Source organism: Centruroides sculpturatus, unplaced genomic scaffold (assembly GCF_000671375.1).
Source record: "Centruroides sculpturatus isolate CEXI.00-Female unplaced genomic scaffold, Cexi_2.0 scaffold1167, whole genome shotgun sequence".
NCBI lineage: Eukaryota > Metazoa > Arthropoda > Arachnida > Scorpiones > Buthidae > Centruroides > Centruroides sculpturatus.
Genome location: NW_019385399.1, coordinates 107,202 through 132,322, shown reverse-complemented (window position 1 = coordinate 132,322; position 25,121 = coordinate 107,202). Strand labels below are relative to the sequence as shown.

At 31.4% G+C, this 25,121-nt stretch overlaps 1 protein-coding gene across 5 annotated transcripts in view; it reads right to left on the bottom strand.

Moving 5' to 3' along the window:
- LOC111638538 (Y+L amino acid transporter 2-like) overlaps positions 1-25,121 on the bottom strand; it is a 118,769-nt gene that overhangs the window by 54,765 nt on the left and 38,883 nt on the right. For all 5 annotated transcript variants that reach the window (XM_023384258.1, XM_023384256.1, XM_023384259.1 and 2 more), the window contains exons 3-4: positions 19,434-19,559; positions 9,437-9,536 (exon numbers count right to left, since the gene is read on the bottom strand). In XM_023384258.1, the coding sequence (XP_023240026.1) occupies positions 9,437-9,536; positions 19,434-19,559 (226 nt within the window). The remainder of the gene's footprint in view (positions 1-9,436; positions 9,537-19,433; positions 19,560-25,121) is intronic.

Sequence of the window (25,121 nt, the reverse complement as noted above, 5' to 3'; positions counted from 1 at the left end):
ATAATAGTATCCCTCATGTCAAGCTACCATTTAACATAATGAAGCCACCTTAAGCCTGTTCCTCTACACCCAATTATTACTCAATAATCATACTTTTATAACGGTTTCTTTGTCTTGTATAATTCTAAGTATCTCACTTTTTTTATATATGTATACCAACTGAAGAGGGACTATTCCGATAGTCCGAAATGCATTTTGGTTATTTCATGTCAATTATTAATTTAATAGTTTGTAATGTACACCCATTCTCGTTTTATTAAATGTATCCCATTGATATTTTGAGTGTTTGTGCTTATTATCACTGGTGTGATAAGTCCTTATTCCTACCTCACAGTAGTAGGTTTTTAATCAATTTGTTTAAATCAAGGGCTAAAAGCAATTTCCTTTATATTTAATTTATAGAATAATTTGCCTAGATCCCAGTTGATATTTGAGCACAGACCCTCATATATATAATGATGAAATCTATTGTCTTAATACTAACATCTGGCTGGTAAGTGATGTAATGAAGGTTGGCCATTAAGTTGTTTGTCACCACTTGTTCCCCAGATGTTGCCTGTAACACACCTCTCTCATAACTGTTCTACATCTTGTAGCAATACCACCTTCAAACTCCAGCTTACTACTGTTATGGTATGTAGATTTAACTTATTTTGTAAAACAATCATCATATTATCTCACTAATTTTTAATACTGTTTATAATAGTATCCCTCATGTCAAGCTACCATTTAACATAATGAAGCCACCTTAAGCCTGTTCCTCTACACCCAATTATTACTCAATAATCATACTTTTATAACGGTTTCTTTGTCTTGTATAATTCTAAGTATCTCACCTTTTTTATATATGTATACCAACTGAAGAGGGACTATTCCGATAGTCCGAAATGCATTTTGGTTATTTCATGTCAATTATTAATTTAATAGTTTGTAATGTACACCCATTCTCGTTTTATTAAATGTATCCCATTGATATTTTGAGTGTTTGTGCTTATTATCACTGGTGTGATAAGTCCTTATTCCTACCTCACAGTAGTAGGTTTTTAATCAATTTGTTTAAATCAAGGGCTAAAAGCAAATTTCCCTTAAGAATACTACAGTTCCAAAGATGATAACTTCCTTTGGAATGATTTGCATGCTTCCAAACACTGGATGCAGGATAATTATACACTTGCAAATCACACCTAAATTCAAAATTTCCGGCAAATAAAAGTCAAAAACCCATATTGAATGTTTTCAGCCACTAAATTTATTGGCCTTCCCCAGGAAATATCAACTGGAAAAACCGTTCTATAAATAGAACAATTATCTGCCTTTTAAATTTTTTTAAAAGAATGAAAAACAGCTGTGACATACGTATCATGTATGACGTATATTATGAGTCTAGATAGTGTTTCCACGCTGGTGATACAGGAATGACATCCATGTTGATGCAGTTTCCACTTATGCTCGCCTTGTAGATCTCTACTGCTTCTACAATTTTTATATTTTGNGCCAAAACAGAGGCCTTTTGCATTTGAAGGACTCCAGCCATAGGTGTGTTAACAAAACATATGACTCTGGAGTGTAGCCTATGAGCAAAATCCTGTGGGGCTGTAACACATTCCATACTTAGTATGTACTCCAAGATGGCTGCTCTGTATGTGGCTCATTTCAACAATACTATAGCTTTTGATTTTTCTGCCCTAGTAGCCACTATATCATTATTCAGATACTAGAAGTTATGAGATTTGGACCTTCTTTTGCACTGTCACTCATATACAAACCTCATCAGTACATACCTGACATAGGAAGCAGCCTCAAGAGCCTAGACCAAACACAAAGAATTTTACTGTTGGAAAACAGCATTTCATATCAAGAATATTACAGTTCCAAAGATGATAATTTCCTTTGGAATGACTTGCATGCTTCCAAACACTGGATGCGGGATAATTATACACTCGCAAATCACACCTAAATTCAAAATTTCCAGCAAATAAAAGTCAAAAACACATATCGAACATTTTCGGCCACTAAATTTATTGGCCTTCCTCAGGAAATATCAACTGGAAAAACCATTCTATACATAGAACGATTATCTGCCTTTTAAATTTTTTTAAAAAAACAAAAAACGGCTGTGATGTATCATGTATGACGTATATTATGAGTCTAGATAGTGTTTCCACGCTGATGATACAGGAATGACATCCGTGTTGATGCAGTTTCCACTCATGCTCGCCTTGTAGATCTCTACTGCTTCTACAATTTTTATATTTTGCCTGTCGAAAACCTTGTGTATTAGCTTGGCCTGGTTCCAACAGGGGGAAATCCCTGGATCGCTGGCATACCGTGCTAAAGCCATACTGATGTTACCTTTTAGCACGTCATATTTATGATCTTTTAGTCTGGCTTGCAGCGATCTGTATGTGGATCCTATGTAAGCTAGTAATCTGTCAAACCTCTTGTCATATAGGGGGATGTGGTAAATCCCAGGAGCCAGAGCATCTTCATTATCGTCCTTCGTGTTAGAGAGGAGGAGGAAAATGGTGGGTTTCCTTCTATAGACAATGAGTACATTTAAACTATTTGCGATCCTTCTATATATGCGATGTAGTGTCAGCTCATAGTCTAAGATCACCCGTTTTGTTTCTGCTTTGTTAACCTTGTTAGATGACTGAAATAGATGTTGGTATGACAGATTGTCGATAAACGTGTGGCTATATCCGTGGTTGTATGCTACTTGTTTGAGATGTTCCAGTTCCTTGTTGGTATCAGACAACTGTGTAGAATGGAAGTAAACTCTGGCCACAAGAGTGAGGAATGCGGATGTTTTATATGACCAAGGGTCTGCTGAATTGGAAGGTATGAATAGGGGGACGGAAGTAGCCTTGTGGTAAATTGCTGTGACGAATTTGCTATCAGCTACTTGAATCCTGATGTCTAAGAAATATATTATAGATAATTATATAGTCANAGTCCGAAATGCATTTTGGTTATTTCATGTCAATTATTAATTTAATAGTTTGTAATGTACACCCATTCTCGTTTTATTAAATGTATCCCATTGATATTTTGAGTGTTTGTGCTTATTATCACTGGTGTGATAAGTCCTTATTCCTACCTCACAGTAGTAGGTTTTTAATCAATTTGTTTAAATCAAGGGCTAAAAGCAAATTTCCCTTAAGAATACTACAGTTCCAAAGATGATAACTTCCTTTGGAATGATTTGCATGCTTCCAAACACTGGATGCAGGATAATTATACACTTGCAAATCACACCTAAATTCAAAATTTCCGGCAAATAAAAGTCAAAAACCCATATTGAATGTTTTCAGCCACTAAATTTATTGGCCTTCCCCAGGAAATATCAACTGGAAAAACCGTTCTATAAATAGAACAATTATCTGCCTTTTAAATTTTTTTAAAAGAATGAAAAACAGCTGTGACATACGTATCATGTATGACGTATATTATGAGTCTAGATAGTGTTTCCACGCTGGTGATACAGGAATGACATCCATGTTGATGCAGTTTCCACTTATGCTCGCCTTGTAGATCTCTACTGCTTCTACAATTTTTATATTTTGACTGTCGAAAACCTTGTGTATTAGCTTGGCCTGGTCCCAACAGGGGGAAATCCCTGGATCGCTGGCATACCGTGCTAAAGCCATACTGATGTTACCTTTTAGCACATCATATTTATGATCTTTTAGTCTGGCTTGCAGCGATCTGTACGTGGATCCTATGTAAGCTAGTAATCTGTCAAACCTCTTGTTATATAGGAGGATGTGGTAAATCCCAGGAACCAGAGCATCTTCATTGTCGTCCTTCGCGTTTGAGAGAAGGAAGAAAACGTTGGTTTTCTTTCTCTCAAACGTTCAATGAGTACGTTTAAACTATTTGCGATCCTTCTATATATGCGATGTAGTGTAGGCTCATAGTCTAAGATCACCCGTTTTGCTTCTGCTTTGTTAACCTTGTTAGATGACTGAGATAGATGTTGGTATGCCAGATTGTCAATAAACGTGTGGCTATATCCGTGGTTGTATGCTACTTGTTTGAGATGTTCCAGTTCCTTGTTGGTATCAGACAACTGTGTAGAATGGGAGTAAGCTCTGGCCACAAGAGTGCGGAATGCAGATGTTTTATATGACCATGGGTCCGCTGAATTGGAAGGTATGAATAGGGGGATGGAAGTAGCCTTGTGGTAAATTGCTGTGACGAATTTGCTATCAGCTACTTGAATCCTGATGTCTAAGAAATATATTATAGATAATTATATAGTCAACACAATCAGGTACTTTAGCTTTTGGACATTTTCCCCTTGTGCCACTTTGAACTAAAATCAGGAACCTACTTTAATTTTTACCATAGATCCCACATGCTTTTGATCATAATATTTTTGATGGAGTCTCTATATTTCATTTGTTCTTCTTCTATATGCTCCTTTTCATACAGACTTAAATCTTCAATATCAAATTTGCTGTCAGTCACAGACTTAACAACTGTACATTGCCATTTGAATAACAGAGCAGTTTAAATAAGAGTTGTAACTATAATTTTTGTCATGGACTACAGCAGCCAAACAACTTTTCCATCCACCTTTGAAGTTTGAACAGCAATTAAGGAATTTTTTCAGACCCCATATCTTCATCTCACACACTCCATTCCCAGCAGAATGATAAGGTGGCATGGTTTTCAATGTGATGTTCCTGTCTCTGGCCCACTGCTTGAAACTAAACATAGATCCCATAATCCCTGACAATAGTAGTTAGTTTATTGAATTATGGTAAATTATCCAAATAACAGATAACATTACAAGCATTCTCCTTCATAGCCTTAGCATATGTTATCCAAGTAGGTTTGTTTATGATAACCAGAAATGATTTAGTCACTCCCATACCCTCACTGCATTTCTGTTTACAAAATTTCCAGCAGATATTCAATTTTTCTAATGTCTGAATTTCTAACAATACGTTATAGTCCATTTCCTTTGTAATAATCACTTCTACAAGCATGTGTTGAGTACAATCTTTAAACTTCATACAGGCCAAAACACCTTTATATACAGTAAATGCTCCATTAAATGATTTTAGAACCATGGATTGGTTCTAAAATCATTTAATGGAGATTTGATTTTAATCATTAAATGGAGATTTAATGGAGATGGGATTTTAGTTTGCATTTATCCACAAGTTTAAGACAAATTAGATTGACTGTGGATCCAGCATCTAAAAAGGTAAGCAATGCACTCAATTCACATCCACTGGGAAAATTTGTGGATTGTTAGGAGCCGTGACTAAGCAATGGTATGATTTTGTCAGAGGAATCAGTTGAGCCTCCCTTACTCACTTTTTGAATCTTTCCTAATTTCCAGCTTCTCATCTAAATAGTTACAACTGAAAGTGGTGCCATTATCAAATTCATTGACTATGGAGAAATTTTAGTTACCATAAAATTTTTCACCCTTCTGTTCGATCTCCAGAACATATCTATTGGTTGGTACCAATTTATTCATAGCAACACAAGTCCTCTTTTCTAGTAAGATTGTGCTGCAAAAGAATAGCTTGCATATTTGCTGGTAGCACATACATTATCTTGGTTATAAAACGTGTTTCCCAATATATAGATATGCTAGTTGGATACACTACTGTTTTTCATAATACTGTAATATTCTAATAACAGACACCATGTTATTACAACATATCTGATACTGTCCAAATGCAATAAGAAAGTAATTTTTCCATTCCTCCCAAATATACAAACTCATTCACTTGTTTCAGTTCATCATCCAGCACAATTATGCAATCCATCCATTTTCTTGACATTAACATCACTTTCACAAATGGACAAGTAAGTATGGATGTATACTACAAGTATTGGTTCTACATTCTGGTTATATGCAAGACCCAGTTACATATAACACTGTCATTTTCAGAACATTAGTAAAAAGGGCTTANTGCAATAAGAAAACAATTTTTCCATTCCTCCCAAATATACAAACTCATTCACTTGTTTCAGTTCATCATCCAGCACAATTATGCAATCCATTTGTTTACCTTTGTGTTCAAACACCATTACCTTACTTTTATTCACATTCATTGGGCTGCAATTTGAAAAAATTTAGACCTATAAATTCCCACTGTCATCCATCTGTATTTCCATCCATCCATCTTTCCTTAATCTTGAGAATGGAGTTAGATAGATGAAAGATGAGACCAAATATTGAAACCTTAGGGCAGGAGGTCCCACTTAATGATATACAAACTTCCGATGAAAATCAGAAGCCATGTTATTGCAATTCAAAAATTCTCCTCTGTAAGGTGTTAGATGGATGACCGACACAACTCTATCATTAAAGGAAAAGTATGATGTACAGAGGCAAGCTACTACTAATTTAAGGTGGAGAGCATATATTTTAAATTAAAGCTTTAATTTTTTTTTAAATACTAACATTTTTGGGCATCTTAAATACTACAAGCAATTATTTATTGTGACATTGTCACAATGCCAAGCTGCAATTTTTATCATATTTTAATAATTTATTTAATTTAAAATGTATGCTTTGATTTTAGTAGCATCTTGTCCTTGTATGTTATATTTTTCATGTAACAATAAATGCAGTAATCTATCTAACTGTCCTGAAGAAAACTTTTGAATTGAAATAACTTCCAGTCCAAACCAGAAGTTTGTATATAGTCAAACTGTGAATCATTCAATAATCAGATATGAAAAAATTCAAGCCTAGACAAGATATGGAAAGCTTAGGGGCCATCTGCTCTTAAGCTTTCCATATCTGATCTAGACTTTCATCTATCTAATTTCATTCTCAAGATTAAGAAAGGACAGACACCATTAGGAACTTATAGATCTGCAATTTGAAAATTTCAGCCCAAAAGTCCAATAATAAAGCTGGAATAAATAACTTCAGAATCAATACTATTCACACTTTTCTAGCAAAAGGTTTGTTCATTTACTAAATAAATCCTTTGCTAGAAAAGTGTAAATGGTAATGATTTTGAAAAAAAATCCTAACTGTTTTTGTCTGAAGATGAGCATTTAACAGTACAGTAGAACAAATTTACAACAATAGGATATACATTATAAACATTTAAATGTGATTATGAATGAAGATTCTAAATTACAAAGTAGAATACTTCAAACATTTAAAAAATACCTATTACTTAGAATGTTAACAATTAGAAGCTTGTTTCAAAATATCAAAACTTTACAAATAAAAATACATACTAGATACCGTTTTTTTTGGAAAAATAAACTATTTAAGAAAACTCTAAACATACATTACACTGATAAAAGTTTAAGATCACTATCTTTCAGCATTAATAAAGTTTTGACTAGTATAGCACAAAAATAAACATAAAATATCTTGCAAGTACTTTTCACATGTATAGAAATACATGTGAAAAGTACTTGCAAGATATTTTATGTTTATTTTTGTGCTATACTAGTCAATTTTATTTTATGCTAATTTTATTTCTTCAGGTGAAACAAAAACAAATTTTAGAATGCTGATATAAATGCTATAGGCCTATGTACAAAAGTTTAGTTTCATGTAAGGGAAATAAATTTGCTCCTTATAGCTGTAAGTATCTTCTAACAAGAAAATATTAAAAACATCCACAAAACCTTTGTATCTCCAGTTGAAAATTTTTTATTTGAGACTCACGTTTTCAATCTTACACAGATCTCCAGGTCTGAATACACAACTGAATTAGAATGCAAAATAGAACATAGTTTAAAAAATTGCAACAACCAATAAACGAATACATAATGTATTATATATAAAATAAAATAAAAATAAAAAATCAGCAACAACTTTTTAAAAATTACAAAAAATAAAAATATTATTTAAATTAAATGTAATACGCAGTTACAATCCACGTTTATAATCAATGTTTATCATTAATCAGTGGGGTAATTATTTTTCACATAAATATTGCCACGCTTTAGATAGATTCTGTTCTTCTTTAAAGTTGATGTTATTTCCTCTTATTACTGATTTATGAATTTCCAGTGCCTTGAGGGTTCAGATATGTTCTATGTTGTGCATTGTTTGATAATACGTGTGTTATTGAAATCTACTTCAACATTCTGTTCAGAGACAAATACGAAATTATTATAAAAAACAACCAATCAAGACAATATAAACAAAACATATTCACAACTGCACAAATCAAAACCATTACCAAAATATTAGACCACACTTATCAACTCACAAAATGGCTTATCAATCAGGCTGAAAACATTTCTTTTGATTAAATTTAATTGCTGGAAAAGTGTATAAGGTGTGTTTAGTGTCTTTATATATAGTTTATTTCTCAAAAAAAAAAAAAGAAATACATACTATGAAATGTTCTTATTTGTAAAGTTTTGACATCAGTAGTTTAATTTGATTTGAAATGTACTTTATATGTTCTAATTGTTACCATTCTAAGTAACAGTTATTTTTTTTAATGTTTGAAGTATTCTATTTTGTAAATTAGAATTTTCATCTTTAATTACATTTAAATATATGATATATAAATGTATATTCCACATTGTTCTACTGTACTGTTAATTACTTTTGTCTGAAGATTGGCATATAAGATGCTCAGAAACATTAGCACGTAAAAAATTAAAGCCATTGCTAGAGAAATAAGGTATCCTATTGTATTAAGTGTATCATTTCCAGTACGTGTTACAATGATAATAAAATTTATTCGAAACCCATTACGTCACAAAACCAATGAACCAGCATAAAACTCACTTTGAGAAGAGAACGTTTCCATTCATTTTTAAACAGACATCCTTAGACTGATGTTCTAAAATTCAATTGCATGTTTTTGGAATGGATCAAACTTTATATAGTCATTGCTGCTTGGAGGATAGTTGATAAATGCTGATTGATGGAATGTTTGTATGTAGCAATTTGTGTGGAATGTGCTTCTGTTGAATTTATATATATTTTCCATACGTTCAGGATTTTGCTATCCTGCTTATAGTTGATGACATTTGACTTTTGGGCTGCCCTGTAGATCTCCATTAACTCAAGATATCTGATATGTGATCTATCCACTGTTCTGTATATGATTTTGGCCCAATCATAATGGACCTTTACATCAGGATCCAAACTCATGAAAAATATATATAAATTCAACAGAAACACATTCCATTGCTACGCACAAACATTCCACCAATCAGCAACTATCAACTATCCTCTAATCAGCAATGACTATGTAAAGTTTATGATCCGTTCCAAAAACTTGAGATTCGAATTTTAGAACACCAGCTTGAGGATGTCCTTTTAAAAATGGATGAAAACCCATTCACTTCTCAAAGTGAGTAGTTCTTTTATGCTGATTCATCAGTTTTGTGACATAGTGGATCTTGGATTAATATTAACCAGTATTGGGGTGTTGTTTTTATGAATAAAATTTATATTTTTAACTTTACTTACCAGCCAGCATATGAAAATAATCCTGAATAAAAAGATAATGCAATATATCCTGGATGAGTAGTAGTGCCTTTGAATGGTTCATTAAAATTTTCTGTATTTCCTAAAATATAGAAATTGTTTACAAACATTTAATGTATTTTGCATAATCAGAAATTTTAAAACAAAACTATTTACTCAAATAAAATAAAACTTATATTTTAACATTTTGATTATCTCTTAACATTCCTATGTATACTCTATAACACAGCTTCCCAACTTGTTTTGGCCTACCATCCCCTTTTCAAAAAAAAATTACTGCCCCTTTTCAGAAAAAATACACACCAACTCCCATTCTTGAAATCAATAATGTAACCCATAGTTTTCCAACATTTTTAGGTCATAGTCAACTTTTTCAAATAGTTATTTCATGGTGCTCCTCTTAGGTGAAGTATACTATATTATATATTGAAAAACAAGGACAGATTTTCAAAATTACTTTATTAAAAGATATTAACAATATTCATGTATTGCTCAAAATTTGATTAACAAATATATATTATTAAAAAAATTAATATAATATTATTAGTGAAAGGGCCAAGCTTGGTGTAATGACACTAATTTTTTGATATTCAGTGCCATATTTGTCATCAGCAATCTTAAATCGCCACGTTCCACTACTGACAATCTGTTTCTTTTCTTTGTTAGTAAATTAATGACTATACTAAATCCTCTTTCAGCTAAATATGATGATGGGAATGCAATGAAAAACTTCTTTGATGCAGCCCATAAAGCCAGATATAATACTGGAATTTGCCTTTAAAGCCAAAACTCTTAATATCCATTTTTTAATTTCAATTTTAACTCTTCATTTGTTGACAATTCTATCAACTCCTCCTGCAGTGATAATTCTGCTGTTTGTAGGTTTGAGAAAGGTTCTAGTACCCAATCTAAAATGGTCATGTTAAGGACATTTTAAAATTATTTGTAAAATCTTTAAGTGCTTCCAAATACTGGCAAAATACCAGAATGTTGTCATCATTTGTTTTTACAGAGGAAAGATTCAGAAACTGATAGAATTGTCTTTGACCCAAATTTTGTTAGTACAAGGCAAGTTTTAACACAAATGCAGAAATAGTTGCCTTTGCTTTGATCAAACTCAAATCATCTCCTTGCAGCTAAAGATTTGTTTCATTAAATTTATTATATAAATTAGTTAAATAAGCTATATCATTCTTAAATTTAAATTTCATTAAATTCTCTCTTAACAAATCATCTTTGTATTCAAAAAAACATTAGAACTCAAAGAGGTCATAAAATCTTTATAGACAGGTGGTACCCTTTGATAGCCAATGAACTTGTGTGTGCAATAGTAAACAAATGAAATCTTTGTTGTTTTCATCACAAAGTTTTTGAAACAATCTATCATTGAGAGCATTGCTTCTGATCTTGTTAACTGCTGTAATTACATACTGTAGTGAGCCATGAAGGCAATCACTAATATTTTTTGCAACCAAATGTTGTCTGTAAATTACACAATGCATGGCAACTACATTTGGTACAGCCTTTTTCAAATATGAAGTCAATCCGTGGTATCATCCAACCATTGCCGGAGCACCATCGGTAACAAAGGACACAATATTATCCAGAGAAATACTCTTTTCTTTAAAATAGTATTCCAATACATCAAATATAGATTTTCCTTTAGTATCAGTTCTTAATTTTATTGCAAATAATAGTTCTTGGCAAATTTTTTTCATAGTTTATGAAGCAAACATATGCAACAAGTAAAGTTGTTTGGTAAAGTAGATTCATCAAGCTGTAAAGAAAACTTGGTAGTCTTCAAAACATCACTTAGAGAACTTGCCACATCCTCAGACATTTCATCAATTTGTCTCTATACTGTATTATTGCTTAATGGAATTTTCTTAATAATATCAGATGGTGGCTTGTGCAGTACAGTACACAGAACCTCACTGACAGCTAGTGGCGTACCATGGGTGTCAGCCGCCTGGGGCGGAGGAAAATTTCACCACCCCTTATTTAGGTATTTCAATTTAAAAGACCAAAATTCAGTTTTGTCACAGAACAAGCAATGAAAAATTCGGTGGTAGTGCAGCGACCTGTTTAAAATAGTTCTATTAGATATTAGTGGTGTATACGAACGTGAATGAATCGTACAAGCAAAAAAGAAAGAAAAAAAAAAACGATCAACAGGATTTCCTCGGATGAAAAAATTTCGCAGGATTTCCTTGGATGAAAAAATTACTAGTTCACCCGGACGGCGAGCCGAACCCCAGACTGTCCGGACGATAGCACTATCGTAGGCGCGATGCAAGTATAGATTAGGATGTTTCAAATTTTTACAAGATATTATTTATTGTGAAATTTTGCCACCCCCTAAAAAATGCCGCTCGGGGTGGGCCGCCCCTGCTGCCCCCACTACTGTACACCACTGCTGACAGCTGGCAGTATCAATTCTTTTCTAATAGTGTGCAGTTTTCCCAATTTAGCAATAAGCAAAGAAGTGTTGTAAGAAGCATGTAACCCATCATCATCTTGTTTCGATGCCACTGAAAACATACTAGCTAAAGTTGGATGTCTCAAATGTTGTTCTTTGAGCATTTGAATGTAAGATACATTTTTATCTTTTCTGCCAGGATGTATTTTGGTCAAATGTTCTAATTAATAATTGTCAGTTATCAAAAACGGCAAAGCTGGAACAAATAACATCCAAATCAATACCTTTCAAACTTTTCCAGTGAGAGATTTTATTTATGATATAAACCAGTGATTCTCAAACTCTTTCGATCCACCGCCCCCTTTGTTCCATAAAGTTATACCCAATGCCCCCTAACCCATTTTCTCTTGTGTGAGAAAAGGATTGGAAATATTCTTAGTAAAAATTTTCTATGAATCTCACACTTTGTGCCCTTACTGTACATTGTTCTCATCATCTGGAAACCATTAAACGCAATGTTTCCTCTTATCAGCCCCAATTTTGCCTTTGGTCACCGTTCAATACCCTGCCTCTATCATAGATCTATTCATCGCGCCAGAAGGGGGCGTTATTGCTTACTTTGAGAAACGCTGAGCTAAAATAAAAGTCAATGTGTTAGAAATATTCAAGTTGTGACCTTCAATAAAAAATAAAAAATATATAAAATGTCAACATTTTATATATATTCCGTCGAATTTTTATATATAGAATTTGTCTGCCGTCGCCCCTCTATATTTCCTTAATGCCCCCCAATTCTCTTTGAGCCTTCTATTGCCCCCCTGAAAGCCTCCAGCGCCCACAAGGGGGTGTTATTGCCCACTTTGAGAAACGCTGATATAAACAAACTCTTTTTCAGTTTATGAAATAAACCAAAAGTGTTTGTTTGTTTTCAGACATGTATAACTTTAAAATACAAAAGTGTAACTTAAAAGATATCAGAAAATTATTATTAAATATAATTAGGCACAGATCATGACTTGATAATTTACATTTTCTCTATGCATAAAGCTGTTCCTTGTTTCTTGAGTTATCAAAGAAAGTTCTCCATGCACTGGAAAGGGAATCAGGGCCTTTATATTTAATGCATTCACTTTTTTTGTCACTTTGTAGATTTTCAGTGTTTCAAATGTTCTTAAATGATGTTCATAAAAACAAGTCACTTCACTGGCCACATAAATCTCTGAACTGGAAAGTCACAGTTAAACTAGACAAAGCAAAATTGATTAAATGGAACTTTTGCAGAAAAGATACAAAATTATTGGAGGTCCTTGAGATCTTTAAAGCATCAATAAAGTAGAAATGCATCAACCATAGAAATTGTAATTTAATGTCAACTGCATGAAGATCCTATTACAATAACCTCTGAAGGAAGGATCAATATAATGACCAAACATAACTTTACTATTTGTCCCCATATTAAGATGTGCCTTCTTGGAAACCTTATGTAACAATCATGTGTCCTGTACATCAACACACATCTTCATTTGAAGCATAAGCTCCAAATATTTAAGGCATCCAATGCCTTATCGGAAATCCTGTGTAAGGATTATTTTGATCTACAGGACACATGATTGTTAACAAGGTTTCCAAAAAAAGCACACCTTAAATATTTGGAGGCTATTGAAATCTATAGGGCACCTAAGAATGGAGCAAGGATTAATTTTAATGATCCCTACAATTTATGTAAGATATTTTTAATTGTTAATATAAATGTGTTGAGTTGTATTGGAACAAATGTGCAATGTTTAATGTCAACAAACTGAAATTTAATGCTAAAAAGGAGGAGAGAGAAGACCTCTCTCTACAAAAGTTCAAAATTCTTCAACAGAACAAACATGTGGTAGTTCCCTGTGCAAGATCCTTTTGAAACCATTGTAAAATGGGTGCCAACCATATACAGTGATATGTTGTGGAAGGAGACAAAGGTGCATTCACCTCAACACTTCCACTTGCCAAGGGGTGACTCTGATTACAACAAACAAAGGCATAAATAGTACAAAAAATCAATAATTACAAAATTAGATTTACAAATTCAAAATTTTATTATGATTATTAATGAGTTTCTTTCGATAGCAGTTTTATCAAGAAATCCGCTAATTGCTGCCAAGTATCAATGTGAATCAACTTTATCAAGCCACCTTTGACGAGTCTTGCTCTGTAGCATTCAATACTACCATCAGCTTTTGTTTTCATACACAGAACCCACCTATTTTTAATTGGTTTTAAACTGATCATACTAGTGTTGATGAGTTCTCTTATTACGTTTTTCTCTAGTGTACTAAGCTTGTCTTTCATTGTCATCTCCCACTGCTTCCAGTGTGATGATTTTTTTTAATTCTTTGAATGTTTCTGGACAGGCCAAGGTCATTAGCAGATCACTCACAATTAATTTTTCAAATATGGTTGACTTGCTTCATCTATTATGAGCTGGTCTGTCAACTATCTTTGTGCTGACTTCACTTCTGTCAGTTGTTGATGATGTAGTCAAGCTTTTTCGTGTATTTTCACATGCAATGCTACATGAACTTTCTTTGTGTTTCACTCCATAAATATGCTCTTTGCTTCAGTTCACAGCTGACTAATATCATCAATTTACTTTTCGGATCAAGTTTCTTGAGAAACTGTTTATTGATAAGCATATATGAATCACTTCCAAACACCTTTAACATTGACAAATCTGGCCAAATGCCATACCACAGTTCATGTGGAGTTTTACCCTTCTGTCATTCAATGCTTGTTCAGTTTCAAAGTAAGGCTGCCGTGGTGCAAGACTCAGCCTAGAGCAATTGGGGTAGGCTTCTGATGATTAACATTGTATGTGCTGCTTCAATAACTGTGCGATTCTACCTCTCAACCCATCCATTCTGTTTGAGACAGTAGGCCATAGAATTTTCTCTAGCAATTCCAGCACATTGAAGCATCATACATGTTTCTTTGCTGACAAATTCAAATGCATTATCTGACCTTAGACAAAAGATTTTATGGCCATTGGTAGCTACTTCTGTAGGATGTCATGGAGTATGTTGATGATGTCACTTTTTATACTTAAAGGCTTGACAATTAACTAACTGCTGTTATTGTCGACAAATATGACCAAACATCTTTCTCCTCCATTGATTCACATATGTCAAAGTGAATTAACTCTCCTGGTACCTTTGTACATGTCTCAACTCTTTCAAAAGAACTCAGTTTTCCAAGAACATATGCCTCACAAAAGAAATTGGCCTTTTTATGCAGCTTATCTGAGTCAACAGAGTTCAATGACAATTTTCACAAAACCACCAAAAAAAATCTTAAACTTTCTGACAGTTAGACATAAACTGGGCCCATACCCTGTTGAGTCATATTGGAACAAAAATATGTGACATTTAATGTTAACAAACTGAAATATAATGCTAAAAAGGAAGGGAGAGAAGACCTCTCTCTACAAAAGTTCAAAATTTAACAAAACAAGAATGTGGTAGTTCTATGCATGACCCTTTTGACAACCAACCACATGCAGCAACATGTGGGAAGAAATTAAGGTGCATTCACTTCAATAAGATAAAATACGTTAATAATTGTAAATTAATCAATTTTGTCATTTTGAATTACATTCTAAAATTTAAAATATTGTTCATACATCATGTAAGTAATGTTCCAAAACAGAACACAATTGTATGTAGTGATGAATTGGAACCTAATTTTTGGCTGCAAATCTACCCAAAAAACATTTGTCTTACTATTAAATATATTTGCTGGGAAAAAAAATTGTCTTGGTGAGAATTATTGAACATTTTTGGTTTGAATTTTTTCAAATTATGTAAAATCTGCAGTAAAGCACCTGTCTTTATAAATTTTAGCTTTAAAGTTTGAAAAATTCTTTCATTGTTTGGATTGACTGGTGTGCAAATTTGTCATAATGTCTTTGTATTCAGATTGTGCCGGAAAGAGAAGTTGTGCATTGATGATGGTCTTAGAAAGACTAAAAACATTCTGGGGCTTAAAGATATTGACTGAGGATAAGGTTAGTCTATAATATTTATGTTTTCTTCAGTTTTGAACAAATTAAAAGGTATATAATACATAAATAAATTTATTTTTTATTAATGGTTACATCATACAACTGTTGTATTTTTAAAATTACAAAAAATTGTAAAAATTCTTGTAAAAAGGTTTCATTATATTTAATTTTAAAATAAATATTTTAAAAAACTATAAAAATATTCATAACTGATGAAATGGAGTTAGTTCACAAAAAACTTTCTTTAAACTAAAATGGTTGATGCACATAAAAAAATCCATGTGCATCAACCATAGAGATGCGAACAACTTGTCTACCGCATGGCAGTCTGTTTATGAAATTTAATTTTATTAAGGAATATTTATTCATTATTATTATTATTTTATTAAGGAATTATTTATTTTATTAATTTCAACTATGATTGTTGTTATTTATTTATTTATTTTTAAAATTTTTGTTCTCGTTCTCAAGTTTTTGTATTCTTCTATTTTTTCATTCTATTGCAACTGAAGAAGGTCAGTGAAATTGATCGAAAATGTCCTTATTATATTAAACTCATTGCTGGAGTTTAAAGATGTGATTTTTTTGTGATCTATCTCTATAGTTAGTTTAAAATATATGATGAAATAGTTACAAATGATGGAGCACATGCCTCACAACAGACCATTACTTGTAGGATACTACTGGAGTCAGAGTTCTATCCTCCCTGTAGTCAACTTCCATCAAAACTGTCCATTAATTTACATCAAATTACAATTATAAAAAAGTTACTCTGAATTCAGCAGTAACCTACAAGTAATGATCTGTTATGAGGCATGCGCTTTATCATTTCTGGAACTATTTCATCAATTACGAACATTTTTACAGTTCTTTAAAATACATACATTAAAGATTACAATACATACATTTGTACGCCCTCTAGACTCAGGTCTTAGTGCAGTAAGAGCCTTCAATTTTTATGGCCCAGTACTTGGTATAATTTTGTATTTTATAAACAATCAGTCAAAACTGGTTATACTTAATAAACAAGGCAAAACAAACCAATATCCAACACATAAATGTAAGGCAGCCATGTTAAACAGACATCTCTTGTTTAACATGGGCAAAAACATTAGTTGTGTGAGAACCCAAGCTAATGTAAATTTGAAAATTTCAATCTTATTATTTTGTCAAAAAAAAATCAGAGAAGTATTCTATTTCACAAATGCAGTGAAGGAACTACTGTACATAAAATTTTCCCATGAATAGCTCGTTCTCTGTGAGTGGCACAGCTTCCAAAAAACTACTCATGGAGGGAAATGGAAAAAAAAAAATCGCAACTTGAAACAACTATCAACTTTACCAAAAATGGGCACCAGATAGGCAGGGGAAGGACCCCAAAAAAAAAGGCAAGAGGGCAGATGATGACACAGAGTTCACCTGCCTAAATTGTGTGTGATAGACTATTCCACCAATTCTATGACCTTGTAAATAGCATATAAACTTAAACAAATGAATTGTTGGTAATTAATGTTTAAATGCACAGTGGAGTGCTTTATTTCCAGCACACTGTCTCTTGACTCCCTCCTCCATCCCAAACCCATTCATTCTCATATACAACTGCTTGTGCAAGACTTCCATACAGACATAGCGGTCACAGCTGTCTCACATTTTTGTGCTAGATATTGGTTTATTTTACCTTGTTTGTTTTTTATTTTATGAAAATTTCTTAATCAAAAATTACTAATTCTTGAAAATTATTTTCATACTTTATTTAAATATGATCCATAACATTGTTGATAATTTAAATATAAAAACACTAAATGACAAAATATAAAATGTCATACCTAAGACAAGATGAACTAATCCAGTTAAGATAATGATAATTAAAGCAATCACTTTAGCTAGAGTAAAACTATCTTGAACTCTAGTTGCCCATTTTACATTGTAGCAATTAATAAAAGTTAGCAGACCTGTAATAAAATAAAACAATAAAATTTGTAATCTATTATTTTAAAAAATAAAATTATATCCTGTTAAAAGAGATTATCAGACATATAATCCTTATTTAACATGAAGATAAAGTGTGTTTCATTATCTCATTTTGTATGTTTTTATAAATATAAAATTATCTTTGAAATTGATTTTGTAAATTAACATATTTTGAAAAAATTTGATGTTTATAAAAATGTTAATAAAAATATCAAAATTTCTCAAATCCAAATAACTGCAATAAAACAATTCTTAATTATGAAATAATTAATTTTGAAATAAAGTACAAGTTATTTTTACTAAATTAATATCTATATATTTTTCAATGTAGTTCTGTTAACAAATTTTATTACACCAAACTTTCAATTTGCACAATACTCAAAAACCATGATTTCAGTTTAATTGAGGCAGAGCGTTAGCAAAGCCTCTTCTATGTGGCTTACAGAATTGTGTTTGCTCTCAAAATCTGTTCGATCAGTTTTGATTAAACTTTGCCATTTCCATTAATTCCAGTGAAAAATCCAAAAATGTAATGAGTGTCCATTTAAATGTAAAAACTAACAGTCTNCAATTACGAACATTTTTACAGTTCTTTAAAATACATACATTAAAGATTACAATACATACATTTGTACGCCCTCTAGACTCAGGTCTTAGTGCAGTAAGAGCCTTCAATTTTTATGGCCCAGTACTTGGTATAATTTTGTATTTTATAAACAATCAGTCAAAACTGGTTATACTTAATAAACAAGGCAAAACAAACCAATATCCAACACAGAAATGTAAGGCAGCCATGTTAAACAGACATCTCTTGTTTAACATGGGCAAAAACATTAGTTGTGTGAGAACCCAAGCTAATGTAAATTTGAAAATTTCAATCTTATCTTTTTGTCAAAAAAAAATCAGAGAAGTATTCTATTTCACAAATGCAGTGAAGGAACTACTGTACATAAAATTTTCCCATGAATAGCTCGTTCTCTGTGAGTGGCACAGCTTCCAAAAAACTACTCATGGAGGGAAATGGAAAAAAAAAATCGCAACTTGAAACAACTATCAACTTTACCAAAAATGGGCACCAGATAGGCAGGGGAAGGACCCCAAAAAAAAAGGCAAGAGGGCAGATGATGACACAGAGTTCACCTGCCTAAATTGTGTGTGATAGACTATTCCACCAATTCTATGACCTTGTAAATAGCATATAAACTTAAACAAATGAATTGTTGGTAATTAATGTTTAAATGCACAGTGGAGTGCTTTATTTCCAGCACACTGTCTCTTGACTCCCTCCTCCATCCCAAACCCATTCATTCTCATATACAACTGCTTGTGCAAGACTTCCATACAGACATAGCGGTCACAGCTGTCTCACATTTTTGTGCTAGATATTGGTTTATTTTACCTTGTTTGTTTTTTATTTTATGAAAATTTCTTAATCAAAAATTACTAATTCTTGAAAATTATTTTCATACTTTATTTAAATATGATCCATAACATTGTTGATAATTTAAATATAAAAACACTAAATGACAAAATATAAAATGTCATACCTAAGACAAGATGAACTAATCCAGTTAAGATAATGATAATTAAAGCAATCACTTTAGCTAGAGTAAAACTATCTTGAACTCTAGTTGCCCATTTTACATTGTAGCAATTAATAAAAGTTAGCAGACCTGTAATAAAATAAAACAATAAAATTTGTAATCTATTATTTTAAAAAATAAAATTATATCCTGTTAAAAGAGATTATCAAACATCTAATCCTTATTTAACATGAATATAAAGTGTGTTTCATTATCTCATTTTGTATGTTTTTATAAATATAAAATTATCTTTGAAATTGATTTTGTAAATTAACATATTTTGAAAAAATTTGATGTTAATAAAGATCATTACACCATTGTTGAAAATAACCAAGTATTGTAAATAAAAATATCAAAATTTCTCAAATCCAAATAACTGCAATAAAACAATCCTTAATTATGAAATAATTAATTTTGAAATAAAGTACAAGTTATTTTTACTAAATTAATATTTATATATTTTTCAATGTAGTTCTGTTAACAAATTTTATTACACCAAACTTTCAATTTGCACAATACTCAGAAACCATGATTTCAGTTTAATTGAGGCAGAGCATTAGCAAAGCCTCTTCTATGTGGCTTACAGAATTGTGTTTGCTCTCAAAATCTGTTCGATCAGTTTTGATTAAACTTTGCCATTTCCATTAATTCCAGTGAAAAATCCAAAAATGTAATGAGTGTCCATTTAAATGTAAAAACTAACAGTCTATGACTTTGTTTTTGATATATAGAGGTATTAAAGAGACAATGCCCTTGCTCTCTAATGCAATTGAACTTGCCTAATGGAATTTAGGCCTAGGGGTCAAAAATAAAAACAGCATTGTGTGTGTCTAACAGAAAATAGGTGCAAAAAATGAACAAAATGCAAGAACAAAGCAATCAGAGGTAGTTGCTTTGTTCTTGGATTGCCTCTCCATGTTGACAAGTGCAGGGATTCTCTCTCCGTACCTGGCCAGTGCAAGGATCATCTCTCCTGTGGCTGGCAGTTACAAAGATCACTTCTCCCATGGTTGGCAGGTACAAGTATAGGCTATTCTGTGCCTAACAAGTGCAGGGATCACTTCTTTCTTTCTGGCTCTGCTTCAATTCTGTCATGATATGACAAAGTCACACGATGTCCTAGTATAATTGTAAACTATGTATGTATGTATGTATGTATGTATGTATGTATGTATGTATGTACACAGAGTGTTACAAATAAAATGAACCAGTCTCATAGCTTGGAAATAACCTGAGGTAGAAGGAAGATCAGACTAATTATGACAAAACAAGGCACAAGGGAACTATATACATGTCCAAAAATTGATGAGCATTTGAAGATCCCAGATTACGGAGTCCTATAAGACTTCTTGGCAGAGTTCAGTGACATGTGGGGTCAAAACTGGTGCCATTGAAAAGTATGTAAAAATCTAAATGACATTTACTCTGGGGTAATTTTTAACTCTTAGTAAACATTACCTCTTCATGTTCTAAATTCTTCAAACATGTTTACCACCTCATACAAAACCACTCTCAAAGCCCAAGCAATGGAACAGTCTGAGTAGAAATCACACATCTTTGCCAGTCAGAATCAATTCATTATACTTTTTGGTAAAGAAGCTTAAAATACTCTACTATGATGTTCACTTAGTTTGTTTCTTCATTCAACACATTTTAATAATTTTTTTTCTTGTAAATTTATGTATTTTTAATGTTTTTTTTCTAAAAGACATTTATTTATCACATAAAATTACATATAAATTTGTTTGCATATTATCAAAATTTTATATAAACACACAACTATCAAATGTGTATTTGAGTTTATTATCTATCAGAATAAAATTGCTGTTNGAAAGTCTTCATACCTTTAATGTGTGAAGACTTCCACCTAGCTTGGAACTTTTTAAACACTCAGCATATAGCTCCAATTTAGCACCAAGTAACTCCTGTACCTAACTTTTGGTAATAAATTCATTTTGTTATTTACACTTGTCTTTGTTTTATAGACCATTGGAGGTTGAAAAAACTGCCCTCATATATAATGATAATAAGTTTACAGCATTTTGTAAATCAGAATTTTTAATTGGAAGATTTTTAATAGTTGCATTTAATCATTGTAGGGTTAAAGAAAAAATGTTTCGCAATCTTCAAAGGAATCATTCAGCTTCTTTGCATCTAATTTTGTTACAGGTTTTTCATTACAATCAAAAATTTTAAATAAAGCTTTTTTGTGGCCAAAAAATCTATCTTAACATCTAAAATTGTGTATGTTGTTGAAAACCATCTTCAGCACACATTTTTTTTTAATGTTACATTTCCTTTTATAGTTGCTTTCATAAAAATATCCCATCTCTTTCTGGAAGAAGAGAAAAATACAAATAAATTTTTAATAAATATCGAAAAAATGGAGAGTTTTTAGACAAGTTTCTGCACCTGAATTTCCTATTAAATTTTGGCTGAGCCACACAAGAAACATAAAAAATGCAGTTTTACTATGGCTCTTAATTTTTGCATATAAACCGTTGTATATCCCAAACATATTGGCTGCATTGTCATAAGATTGTCTGTTATAGTTTTGGGGTAGATTAGGGGTTATATAGATTAGGGATTGACGACCTTTTTGTTACTAAAAGCGCAATAAAAATTATAAAAACAATTGAGGGCACATAGTTTAATTTTTGAAAAAAAATCACAAAGTTGTAATAAATAAACAGAGTAATTATATTTATATAAAATAAAGATTATACTTGCATGTAATAACTAAAAAATGAAAATGAAAAGTACATACATAGAGTAACAAAATCAAATTAAATAAAATTATTAGTATATATAACAAAAAATGGATTCATTTGAACCTTTAACCAGTGCATAATATGATTACTGTCTGTTAAAAATCCAAATGTTTTCTTAACCTCTTCTGGGTTCTTCCTCAGGTAAATCAGCTGGATCTTCAAAAAACAAATATGAATACAAGATTTTTGAACCAAATCAAAAGATGGAAATTTCGAATGCCTAGTTCCTCTGTGCATCTGTTGATGTGATGTGATTTAAAATATGTTCTAACTTAACTATCAACGATCAAACAGTTGTCAATACTATGTCAGAAATCCCAAAAAATATATGTGCAAGTGAATGAGATGTAATANGATGAAACTATATACTATAAAAATATAGCACCTATTTATAATTATTATTGTTATCTATAATATATACAAAATATATTTTATCATCAATATAAATTACAGAATACTTCTGAATAGTCAAACCCTGTCTATAAATTTCTCAGTTGTATGTTTTTCACAATTATACATTAAATATTTTCTGCAGGATACTTTCATCATTATAAAACATTTCAGTTATATTTTTTCTTTTATACAATTTGCACATATGTTATACTTTTGGTACTCTACAGCATTTTTTCTCTTTTATGCTTTGAAATGGAATGAAATAGAAACATTTAAAGCAATTATTAAAAATGTGAAAAAAAATTGCAGTATGTTTTTGCTTCAGGTTAGTCTACGCTAATAGCAAATTGCCAGCAAATGCAGAAAGCAGAGCAAATAATATGGGTGCCATAATGGATAAATGCCGGAATCACCTTTCACTTGTTGTAGATCCTAGAGCAAATGTTGTGACAATCTTTAAAAATGTCTTCCAGTATGTACTCCAAATATTGCTGGATACCAACACTGTGGAGTCTGCGAAAGTGGTTTTTATGGTCCTGGAATAATACATAACATGCAATGCTGTTTCCAACAAATTTTTCTATTTATCAAATTGTTCTACTAGTCCAATGCACTGAAAAGTTTTGCTTTCCACATTTTACAGTGTGGACAAATTTTGCTAAGCACATAAAAATCACTTTCAAGTTTTTCATTCATTTTCACTATTTGCTGTCAGTGTGAGCTAACCCTTTAGAATGACTCTTCTTCATTCTTTCACATGACTGGAATTTTGGCAGGAGACAACTAACATCACATTGTACCAGTATGACACATGTCCATGGTAAAAACAAAAAAAATTAAATTTGATCAATTTCTTAAAGTACAGCACATTGTTTAATTTCATACTGTTTTACTTTTCCTTTTTATGTTTTGTTCAAATGTATTATACATACAGTAAACTGAAATTCTTCATTACGAATTACACATAGGCTACAAATTCAGTTGTACAGTGATAATAATACCACACCACCCTTTTCTGACAACCATATTCATGCCCTGACTGAAAGCAATTCAAAAGTAGTTTCATTCATACATTTTTCTAAGTTGTACAATATTTTTTCTCAGTTCTCTTCAAAAATGTATAAATAAGGTTTGGTTGTTCATTGTACTCAATTAAAATATATTTCTAAATGAAAAAAATGATCCTGTAAAATTAAACAAATTTGACCTATTTTCAAACACTTTTTGTATAAATTTTTACATTTCATAGTTAAGTCTAAGTAGTAAAAAATTTAACACAACAAAATAATGACTATTATCCTTTTATATCTATTTTTCTTAGCATCTGTATATTTCTTCTTAGCCAAATAATTAAATTAAACTTGATTCTAAGATTAATTCTAAGCAATTGCCAGATTACATTAGCAGCATTAATATAGCCCAATGTAATCCAGCAATCATTTGGTATAAGATAATTCATTTTTCAGTCCCAATAATCACTACGTAGTGAGAACCTTCATATTTTTATTAAAAATGACAAATAATAATAATAATAATAATAATAATCATTTTTCTATCTGATTTATCTTCTCTAGTTTAGAAATGGTATAGTTTGTAAAGTGCTACCTTAACAATTAGAGATAAATTAGCTATACTGTAACAACCTAAATAATTTAATTTTATTAGTCTTAAAAATATTTAATTTTTTTGATGATTAAAAAAAACTTCTTAAAGACATTAATATGTTTATTAAAGTTTAAAATAATTTCTCTGAAAAGGTTGGTCTATTTTCATTATAGAACAATATAGACTAAAATATGGAAGACAAACATACTGATAACAGAAGATAGTTTTATAAAAATAATATTGAAACAAAATATACATTGAAAACTACAACATTTCCTTAAAAATTCTATCCAGAATAAAATAATAAAATAAAAAATAATCTCAAATAAGGATTTAACTTCAAAAAATGTTTATGGATTGCTTAAAAATTACAATTTACAATAATTAATAACTCCTCCTCTCTCATTAGTCACTACCTTGTTGAGCTAAGAAAACTTGGCAGTTCTGATGAACTATAGAGTAATGTTCACAGGAAGCAGTGGCATGCCGTGATATTTGATGATAGGGAAGCTGTGTTTCTGCAAGAAGCCGACTTTCAGGGGCAATCAGTTAATTGCATGTCAGTGATGGTCTAAGCCCTCTAGGGTTCATTCATATTAGTTTGTTCAATAAGCTAGTAAAAATTGTAGACTTCTCTAAGTGTATTTTTAATTAATAGATTATCTAACGCACTTAATAAATAAGCAAGTTCAATATAATTACCTCTGTTATTAGATTCCTTATGCCCTCTAAATGCCAATTCTTGCTTTCATAAAAAACATATAACATCTATTAATTTAGATATATTATATCTATTAGCTGTAACTATCTTGTTATCATTTTCAATATTTATTTTATAAAAAAAAAACATTGAAAAATATTCCTTTTCTACAAAGAAATATTT